Source organism: Pyrus communis, chromosome 5, assembly GCF_963583255.1.
Source record: "Pyrus communis chromosome 5, drPyrComm1.1, whole genome shotgun sequence".
Classification (NCBI taxonomy): domain Eukaryota; kingdom Viridiplantae; phylum Streptophyta; class Magnoliopsida; order Rosales; family Rosaceae; genus Pyrus; species Pyrus communis.
The window spans coordinates 2116881-2128143 of NC_084807.1; the positions used below are offsets into that span (position 1 = coordinate 2116881).

Here is an 11263-nt window from a genome sequence, read left to right on the forward strand (position 1 = left end):
CTATAATCTATACAACCAATCAACCATCATCTCTATCAATTATTTGACTAACTCCATTGATTTTCCCAAATTTTTTATTTTCTTTTTTGAAAAAGAAAGAAACTTTGAGCATTACCTAAAACAGAGAAAAGGGTTTTTTTAGAGATGGGTAGAAGAAGAAAGCAAAGCCCAAGGATTTTCTAGAAATTGTCTGTTTATCCCGAAAGCTAGCCATCGGGGATTTTTTTGGTAAAAGGGAAGAATGAGCACCCTCAACTGCTGGCCATGGTGACGATTCCGCAGAAGAAGAAGTAAGCTCAAGGACGGGATGTCGCTGTTAGCAAGCAAAAGCTGGGGTTTGGATCTCAGCCTCAAATTTCTTTTTAGTCCTGCTTAATACCAAGAGAAAGTATGGGATACGATATCGGGGTTTAGAAAGCGGGGAGGGCCGCGTAGTCGAGGCGAGTCCCATTTATAAGACCTTACCAAACATAGGATTCTAATCCCAGTTAAGTCAGTCCAAGCTAGTTTGTCCTAAGGAGAGGTAACAAACGCACCCCTAGGGTGAGTTTGATGCACCGACTTTAAGGATTAAGTTGGACTGGCTAAGACTACACTAAACTGGACTGATTTAGTGAAACATTCGGTGCAGTGTAGGACTAAAACACAGAACAAGACGAACATTATTTATAGAAGTCACACGACTCACACCCATATATTTTTCCTCAGCATGTCTCCTCATATTTCATCATCAGGCATAGGAGTTTTGAAATTTCATTACATCTTTTTACTTTCCTCGCTTGCTATTAATCGAAATTTGTTGCGAGATTATAAATATAACTTCTTTTTAATCCAACCCTTGATTAAAAAGCTGACATACATCTTTTATTAATACTCCATAACATTCGAAACGAAAACAAAAGGTCTTGATGAAAACCTTAAACTCCGACAAACATAGATAAGGGTAAGGTAGATAAGTCACACCACAAGGAAACACAAACACGGAAAATAAAGATAGTCATCAAACTCAATAGAAAAACAGAAGCAATCATAGCACTTGATCATACTAATTTGCTCAGCGAAGATTTTCAATCTTCTTTCCCTAGCAGAGTAAGGAGGAAGTCCTCGTAATCCCCAGAAGTTTCTTTGGCCACAGCATGGTCGAGAGGAACGCTGTTCTTCTTGTAGTAAACCTCTTTGATGTCTTTCAAGTCCCTCTCAGCCCTTGTCACAATCACACGAGTGAGAGCATCCTCATCAGTTCCAACCCTCTTGATTGCATTGCGAAGAACCTTCTCAAAGTACTTCTTGGGGTCATTGAGGCATCGGATGGCTACATGCAGTGCCTTCTGGAGACCATCACCACCCTCTTCCAACAAACTCTGTGATAAAAAGAAGAAAACTTAGAGGTCAAACTCGGCAGTCTTGAATCTTAGACTCTTAGTAGATAAAAGTTTCTATAAGTAATTAGTTTTGGGTTGGATTCTCTAACTTCGACATTAGGCCTTCATACGTACCTTACTGATGGAAGTGCCATGGTCATCTCGGTAGCGGTTAAAGGTTGCCATGAGTTGAGTCTTGCTCCTAGTACTGAGGATCCTAATAAATTCATCATGATTGAAAGCCTTGTCTTTGATAGCATCATGAAGAATATCAGCTTCCGAATTGGCCAGTTTTGCATTGATCTCACAACCATCATAACGATACGCAGTCACTAAAGCAACCAAAAGCTGTAACATTGACCAAAAACCATCAAACACCATTACCAATTCTTCTATTCTAACAGTTTTCAGAACACAATTCTAGAAAAACACAGATACCAAAATAATAGTTCACCTAATACCAAAAAGAGGAGGCAAACAATGGCAAATTCTCCAACTTATTATGTTGTCCATTAGTAAAGTAGATTATCACGTAATCCAAGTTAATAGTTCAATAACATAACATGTCACAGTATTTGCCAAAAAAAATCCTTTGCCATTAATAATGTTTATCATACCTTGCGGATATCACCAGTGGTGTGTGCAGCCAAGTCTTCCTCCAAGGAGTGCTTGTAGCGAACTTGGTAAGCCTTCCTTACCGCAAGGAGCTCTTCAGGAGATAGAATGGTTGCAATCTCGATGATGACATTGTAGTTACACTCAGATTTCTTGATGGCCACATGAGCCAAAACAGCATCTCGATCTGCAGGATCCAAGATCCAACGGTACACCGCTTTCTACATTTGCAATATCCCCAAATGAAATTAGTTTTAGTATATGGCATAACTAAAATTGCTCAAACAAGAGATACAAAACTAATATAACTTATACAGAAAATTTGAACAGAAAGTGAGTTAGGTCAATTCTAAAGTTCGGATTCCCATTTTCATAGTTTAGCGTAATTTAAAATATTACATTGTGAAATAAAAAATTTGAGTTCGAAAGTAGATACCATGTAAGTTCATCCATGTAGAGAGTTTTGAGAGGCAAAAACTTTTATATTCTATATATTTAATACAAAAGTGATGAATAGACTGAAATGTTCAAAACTCTTGTATTTAAGTGGTACCTTTTAATCTCATCAAAACATTTCGGTCCACAACAGAAATCTCAAAAAAAATATTTACATAATATTAATAAATAATATGCTTAATTACCATATTTTCGTACAACATTAATACCGTTCTTTAATAGAGATAGGACGACATGTGTTTTATGTCATTGTTATTTTAAACAAAATAATACTTGGAATTAATAATTTATTGACAGCTCATTGATTTGTTCTCTAGAAACCTTCAGATGTCGCTCTCATCATGATAATATTCTCCCTTCCATCCTCTTCTATATCTTTGTAGGAAAAGGACGCTTCGGAGATTTCCATATTTTGTGATACACAAGAACGGAACCGAATCCCCTCCAAACCCAATAAAGTTAGTCTGTTGAGTAAAGGATATGGGCCGTTGAAATTTAATCCAACGGCTACAAACAAAGAATCCTTTAAAAGTTATAATAATTGTAGCATTTAGATCAAATTTCAATAGCCCAGATTTTTTACTCAGCAAGCTCGGTTTATTTGAGCCCGAAGGGGATCCGGTTCCCACAAGAACAATCAAAACATGACACATTTTTTCATATATTTATTTTCAAAAATATTTAAATTATTTTCGACTTATGAATATTTCAAATATATAAATAAATAGTAATGGTAAATATCGATTAAGGGTGAAAGTATGAGAGAAAAAAAACCTCAAAATCCCCAGAGAGCTCGGACTCAAGGCGCTTGAGAAGATCTTCCTGATAAGATTGCTCGTAAGCAAGCATGATTTGCTTTCTCTGTGCTGCGTTTCTATGTCCCAGTATAGAGATTATAGCCTTCTCATCGGTCCCCCATCCTACACAGTACAAAAAAATATGAAATTTACATTAAATTTACCATATATATAAATTCTCAAAAAAAAAACACAATTAATCATCTGCATGCAAATTAAAATAAGAATTAAATGGCTGAATAAAATGATTAAACCTTTCACAGATTTTCGAAGAACTTCAGCATCTTCGTCGGGAGAGAAGTTTTCAGGAGCAATTAGTGTAGCCATTGATGGAGATAATTTTCTTGGTTTGACTCCTCTCTTACTAGTGTCTATCTTGTGCTCTTGCTCTTACAATGTCTAATATTTATAGCAAATCTTTCACATTAAGAAATCAACTAAAATTGTGGTATTTAGGAATATATTAATTAGCATATCTACTAATTATCCACAAATGAGGTTGTGCTTAGGTGAGTTTTGGTTGGATTTGGTGTGGCACTAATAGGTGGTTGCAAAATGGCAATCTCTAATAATACGACATTCTTTATATATATACATGGTCTCTCCTGGACTTAGAAGACATTTAATTAATAATTTCTTCCGTTTTGGAGTTGTTCTTTCTTTTCACTAATATTACCTTAGGAGAGATGTTATTCATACTATGTTTTTGTATCATATTTTCATACCATCTTAAGTAGCATTTGATGTGGACAACCACATCATTTGGATTAATCAGATTTTTAAATTTAGTTCATTATTTAATAAACTAATAATTAAGAAAAACTAGTTAATTAAATGATAATTGTGGTATACGAGAAGTCTTTCTCCTTCATTTTCTTGGGTTTTGCAAATTTTTCAAATGATGTGGTTGTCCATATAAAATACCACCTAAGGTGGTATAGAAATGTGATATAAAAATATGGTATGAATAATATTACTATTACTTTAGATCGTAAAATTATTCTACCCTTAGAATGAGTTAGGCCAAACTTGAGAGATCAAACTTAAAATCTCAGTAAGAGACATGTGATGATCTACTCGTAAGAAGAAAAATTGAATAAATCGCCAACTTACCTAGGTTAACATTCATACAATCAGTGACCAAACAAAAGAAGCATGGGACATTCGTACACGTACACACACACACACACACACATACGGGGGTCAGGATTGGGCTGGAAACACATTTAGACACTTTTGTTGGCTGTCTTTCCATAATTTATTTCAAGAATCTGAACGGTATGATTTTAAATTTATATGACAGTGTAGACTGGCTAAAAAATAGTTAGAGAGAGTAGAGTACCTTTGCATGCGTTTCTGAGGGCTTCTGCATCGTCGTGAGGAGAGAAGTGGTCTGGAGCAATGAGGCTTGCCATCGTAAACTGCTATGCTGTTTTTGCTTGGTTTTCAGTAGGAAAGGAAGGAAAGAGGCAAGTAAAATGTGGGAGACTAGTCCAAGTGCGTGACCCTTTATATATTGCTAGGTTTTCTTATAGTATTCACAATTGAAGTTAATGGCCACCTCGCACAAACTATGTTGTCGAGATTCCTCGTAAGTTACACGTGAACAGTATACCTTTTTAATTATCTTAATAGTTTCCCTTACTCCCACCAATTATCGTAAAACGAGGGAAGAAAAGGGTAATTTACATATGAATAGTCCTCGTAGTTTACTCGGATTTTCAATTTAATGTTTGTAGATTTTTTGTTGTATTTTATAATGTTACCGTAATTTTATTCCGTCAAACTAATAGAAATTTCATCCACGATAGGTGCCTTTAAATGAGAAGATGTGCCCAAAATGTGATGGAAAATTCAACTTAATTGATAAATATTAGACTTAAGCGAATATATACAATAAAAATGCAATAAAAAACGAGGATGAAAGTGCAAATCTAGTTAAATCATGGAGACTATTAGTACAATTTACACTAAAATTTTTGAAGAAATTATAGTAATGATCTATTAACTTTAACTCAATTGAAATAATGGCCCATCAACTAAAAATATATGGTCATTGTTCATTTAACTCATCAAAACGTGCAGCTATGTCATTTTCGTTAACTCCGTTAAAACTTTCGTCAAAATAAATCATGTGTCACACACGTGAGGATGAAACAAGAGGCAAACATGAAAAACCAAATGAAAAAAAGTATAACAATGGTCCCTTAACTTTAACCCAATTATAAAAATAGTCATTCTAACATGAGTCATTTTGACGAAATTCTGACGAAGTTGAAATAAATGATCATAATTGCACATTTTGATGAGTTAAGAGACCAATGATCATGAATTTTTTGTTAATAGACTATTACTCTAATTAAGCTAAAATTGAGAAATCATTACTACAATTTTCTCAAAAATTTTTAATATAAAATTTTGATGTTCACACCTCATGACTCATGATATGCTTTTTTATTTGTCTTTTGCGGGGTTGGTCTAAATAATAAATTAAATTGTGTGGTGTTTGAAAACTGTGTGTTGTGTTTTGTGTTCACACATGCTACACCTTTTTTCAACTAATTATTATAAATTTCTGCGATTTGTGTTCACACACCTGCTACTTTTTTTTTTTTTTTTTTTTTTTTTTTTTTTTTTTTTTAAATGTCTCGAAGAGTACGGTTAGGTAAATCAATTTTTTATTAGTACTCCATAACATCCGAAACGAGAACGAAAGTCTTGATAGAAACCTTAAACTCCAACAAACATACACAAGGGTAAGGTAGATAGTCACACCACAAGGAAACACAAACACGGAAATAAAGAGAGTCATCAAACTCAATAGAAAAACAGAGCACTCATAGCGCTTGATCATGCTAATTTGCTCGGCGAAGATTTTCAATCTTCCTTCCCCAGCAGAGTAAGGAGGAAGTCCTTGTAATCCCCGGAAGTTTCTTTGGCCACAGCATGGTCGAGAGAAACGTTGTTCTTCTTGTAGTAAACCTCTTTGATGTCTTTCAAGTCCCTCTCGGCCCTTGTCACAATCACACGAGTGAGAGCATCCTCATCAGTTCCAACCCTCTTGATTGCATTGCGAAGAACCTTCTCAAAGTACTTCTTGGGGTCATTGAGGCATCGGATGGCTACATGCAGTGCCTTCTGGAGACCATTACCACCCTCTTCCAACAAACTCTGTGATAAAAAGAAGAAAACTTAGAAGTCAAACTCGGCATTCTTGAATCTTAGACTCTTAGTAGATAGAAGTCTCTGTAAGTAATTAGTTTTGGGTTGGATGCTCTAACTTCGACATAAGGCCTTCATACGTACCTTACTGATGGAAGTGCCATGGTCATCTCGGTAGCGATTAAAGGTTGCCATGAGCTGAGTCTTGCTCCTAGTACTGAGGATCCTAATAACTTCATCATGATTGAAAGCCTTGTCTTTGATAGCATCATGAAGAATATCAGCTTCCGAATTGGCCAGTTTTGCATTGATCTCACAACCATCATAACGATACGCAGTCACTAAAGCAATCAAAAGCTGTGACATTGACCAAAAACCATCAAACACCATTACCAATTCTTCTATTCTAACAGTTTTCAGAACACAATTCTAGAAAAACACAAATACCAAAATAATAGTTCACCTAATACCAAAAAGAGGAGGCAAACAATGGCAAATTCTCCAACTTATTATGTTGTCCATTAGTAAAGTAGACTCTCACGTAATCCAAGTTAATAGTTCGATAACATAACATGTCACACTATTTGCCAAAAAAACTCCTTTGCCGTTAATAATGTTTGTCGTACCTTGCGGATATCACCAGTGGTTTGTGTAGCCAAGTCTTCCTCCAAGGAGTGCTTGTAGCGAACTTGGTAAGCCTTCCTTACTGCAAGGAGCTCTTCAGGAGATAGAATGGTTGCAATCTCGATGATGACATTGTAGTTACACTCAGATTTCTTGATGGCCACATGAGCCAAAACAGCATCTCGATCTGCAGGATCCAAGATCCAACGGTACATCGCTTTCTACATTTGCCATATCCCCAAATGAAATTAGTTTTAGTATACGATATAACACAAATTGCTCAAGCAAGAGATACAAAACTAACATAACTCATGCAGAAAATTTGAACACAATGCGAGTTAGGTCAGTTCCAAAGTTTAGATTCCCATTTTTATAGACTGACTGAAATGTTCAAAACTCTTATATTTAAGTGGTACCTTTTAATCTCATCAAAACAATTCAGTCCACAACCAAAAAAAAAAAAAAAAAAAAAAACTTAATATTAAAAAATAATATTCTTATCATATTTTTCGTTCTTTAATAGAGATGAGACCATATATGTTCTAAGCCATTGATATTTTAAACAAAATAATACTTGGAATTAATAATTTATTGACAGCTCATTGATTTGTTCTCTATGAACCTTCAAATGCTGCTCTCATCATGATAATATTCTCCTTTCCACCCTCTTCCTATATCTTTGTAGGAAAAGGACAAAACCCTTCGGAGATTTCTATGTTTTGTGATACACAAGAACAATCAAAACATAACACATTTTTTCATGTATTTATTTTCAAAAATATTTAAATTATTTTCGACTTATGAATATTTCAAAAAAAATAAATAAATAGCAATGGTATATATCGATTAAGGGTGAAAGTAAGGGAGAAAAAACCTCAAAATCCCCAGAGAGCTCGGACTCAAGGCGCTTTAGAAGATCTTCCTGATAAGATTGCTCGTAAGCAAGCCTGATTTGCTTTCTCTGTGCTGCGTTTCTATGTCCCAGTACAGAGATTATAGCCTTCTCATCAGTCCCCCATCCTACACAGTACACAAAAATATGAATAATATACATTAAAATTACCATATATATAAATTCTCAATAAAAAAAAAAACACACACACACACACACAATATTAAACATCTGCATGTAAATTAAAATAAGAATTAAATGGCTGAATAAAATGATTAAACCTTTCACAGATTTTCGAAGAACTTCAGCATCGTCGACGGGAGAGAAGTTTTCAAGAGCAATAAGGGTAGCCATTGTTGTAGATAATTTTCTTGGTTTGACTCCTCTCTTACTAGTGTCTGTCTTGTGCTCTTGCTCTTACAATGTCTAATATTTATAGCAAATCTTTCACATTAAGAAATCAACTAAAATTGTGGTATTTAGGAATATATTAATTAGCATATCTACTAATTATCCACAAATGAGGTGGTGCTTAATTACGTGAGTTTTGGTGTGGCACTAATAGGTGGTTGCAAAATGGCAATCTCTAATAATACGACATTCTTTATTTATATACATTTCTTTACACACACACACGATCTCTCCGGGACTTGGAAGACATTTAATTAATAATTTCTTCCATTCTTTATTTATATACATTTCTTTACACACACACACACGATCTCTCCGGGACTTGGAAGACATTTAATTAATAATTTCTTCCGTTTTGGAGTTGTTCTTTCTTTTTCACTAAGATTACTTTAGATCGTAAAATTATTCTACCTTTAGAATAAATTAGGCCAAACTTGAGAGATCAAACTTAAAATCTAAGCGAGAAACATGTGATGATCTACTTGGAAGAAGAAAAATTGAATAAATCGCCAACCTACCTAGGTTAACATTCATACGATCAAAGACCAAACAAAAGAAGTATGGGACATGCGTACACGTCTCACACACACACACACACACACACACACACACGGGGGTCAAGATCGGGCTGGAAACACATTTGGACACTTTTATTGGCTGTCATTTCATAATTTCTTTCAAGAATCTGAACGGTATGATTTTAAATTTATATCACAGTGTAGATTGGCTAAAAAATAGTTAGAGAGAGTAGAGTACCTTTGCATGCGTTTCTGAGCGCTTCTGCATCGTCGTGAGGAGAGAAGTGGTCTGGAGCAATGAGGCTTGCCATCGTAAACTGCTATGCTGTTTTTGCTTGGTTTTCAGTAGGAAAGGAAGGAAAGAAGCAAATAAAATGTGAGTGAGAGACTAGTCCGAGTGCGTGACCCTTTATATATTGCTAGGTTTTCTTATGGTATTCACCATTGAAGGTAATGGCCACCTCACACAAATCATGTTGTCGAGATTCCTCGTACGTTACACATGAACAGTATACCATTTTAATTATCTTAATAGTTTCCCTTACTCCCACCAATTATTGTAAAACAAGGGAAGAAAAGGGTAATTTAAATATGAATAGTCCTCGTAGTTTACTCGGATTTTCAATTTCATGTTTGTAGCTTTTTTGTTGTATTTTATTGGACACTGATACAGGACTCAAAACCATCTGTCTTGATACCGTCTTGGTGGAAATTTCCGTGAGCTTGAGGGTGTCTTGATACATAAGTTTAGGGGCATATGGTGGAAATTTCCGTGAGCAGGGATTCCATTGACCAAATGACAACTCGATATAGTGCCCATGGAATTGATTTGGTGATGACCCTTAGACGGAAATGGAGGCTGCTGCATACAGAATGGTTCCATAATCTATCTGAGTATGTTGAAAGAAATATTGGAGAACATTCTGTCTTTGGAAGGTTGTATCTGTAAAAGTGATGTGTGATGATAATGGGATGAAATTGTACCGTTCTTGAGTATGGATTTAATTTGTGAATACCTGTCAGTTTAGTGAGCAAGTAGCATGTTTGAGTATGGAAACCTGTCAGTTTTAAGTATGGATTTAGTTCATGTTTGTGGGACCGCAATTGAGAAGAACATGAGGAGCAAAAGCAACCTCAATTGCTGTAATCTGTAGTGTGTCCATTTGTTCATATTTCAGTGTTTGCTATTTGAGACTTTGTTGCAATCTCAAACTAGGAAACCCCAGTTGAGATTGAGGAGGAGTATTAAGGGTACAAGTGTAATACAGTTAGTAAGTTTGTTAGTATTTGGTTAACGTAGGTAAGATTTCTCTTATAAAAACAATTGTGTAATATTCATTTAGTCAGTTAATACAAATCCTATTTCTCTCTCTAAACTCTCTCTCTAGAATCTCTCTTGTTTCTCTCTATCATCTTCCTCTTCCTCTATACCAATTTTTCATCTTTTACAATGTAGTTAACACTTTTAAATGAGAAGATGTACCCAAAATGTGATGAAAATTTCAACTTAAGTGATAAAATATTAGACTTAAGCGAATATATACAATAAAAATGCAATAAAAAACGAGGACGAAATTGCAAATCTAAATAAATCATGGAGACTATCAGTATAATTTGCACTAAAAATTTTGAGAAAATTGTAGTAATGGTCCATTAACTTTAACTCAATAGGAGCAATGGTCCCTCAACTAAACATTCATGACCATTGTTTCTTTAACTCATCAAAACGTGCAACTATTGTCACAACCCGTTTCAAATTTTACGTTTTTATTAATTTTAAAACGTAGATTTACGAAAATGCCCTAGAGGTAAGGACTTTGACTTCCGTTGACCATCGGTTTGGGAGATGTGAGACTTATTTTTTTAGCATATCCTCGTAGTACTCGTTGGTACGAAGGCATAGGCAAAAGCCGTTTACGAGTCCGGATTATAACGGTATAGTTACGAACATTCGAAATTGGTTATTCAAGGTTTAGATTTAATTAAATTAAATCCCCACTTTGTGCGGTGAAGCCCAATCAGAAATGAGGAAAGAAGAAGAAGGGAAAAAAAAAAAAAAAAAAAAAAAAAAGAAGGGGAAGTAGCCTTCCCGTCGACCCACACCCACCACAAGCTCCCATTTTCCAAGGCCGATTCCGGTCAATTCCGGTGGATTTTTTCGATACCACCATCACCATCTTGAAACTCTCATTCCCCTCTACAAAACTCACCCAAGAACCACCTTGCTTGACCATGGTATGTGGCGGTTGGAGGCCACGAAAGTCAATGAAAATCAACAATGCTCTGGCCACTTTTTTCGATTTTCCGGAAAATCGGCAAAATGATGGCCGATGCCACCACTTGGGCTTTGTAGCCCATATCCCAGGAGCAAAACCCAACCAACCTTGACCCCATTGGACCACTATAGAAGACGAATCGACACCGGGA

General features: G+C 35.4%; 1 protein-coding gene across 2 annotated transcripts; it reads right to left on the reverse strand.

The window, feature by feature from the left end:
* Positions 1 to 884: 884 nt before the first annotated feature.
* On the reverse strand, positions 885 to 9287 carry LOC137734852 (annexin-like protein RJ4). Of its 2 annotated transcripts, XM_068474158.1 has the most exons (10): positions 9075 to 9287; positions 7890 to 8035; positions 7018 to 7236; positions 6536 to 6748; positions 6121 to 6400; positions 4572 to 4646; positions 3207 to 3352; positions 1979 to 2197; positions 1497 to 1709; positions 898 to 1361 (listed from the first exon to the last, which is right to left on the reverse strand). In XM_068474158.1, the coding sequence occupies exons 1-10, from the start codon at positions 9145 to 9147 to the stop codon at positions 1068 to 1070; spliced, it is 1878 nt and encodes a 625-aa protein (XP_068330259.1). In that variant the 5' UTR covers positions 9148 to 9287; the 3' UTR covers positions 898 to 1067. The 2 variants fall into 2 exon arrangements, with proteins under 2 accessions (XP_068330258.1, XP_068330259.1); XM_068474157.1 differs by lacking the exons at positions 4572 to 4646; positions 6121 to 6400; positions 6536 to 6748; ... (1 more) ...; positions 7890 to 8035; positions 9075 to 9287 and adding an exon at positions 3484 to 3594 and having other exon boundaries at positions 885 to 1361.
* Between the last annotated feature and the right edge of the window lie 1976 nt (positions 9288 to 11263).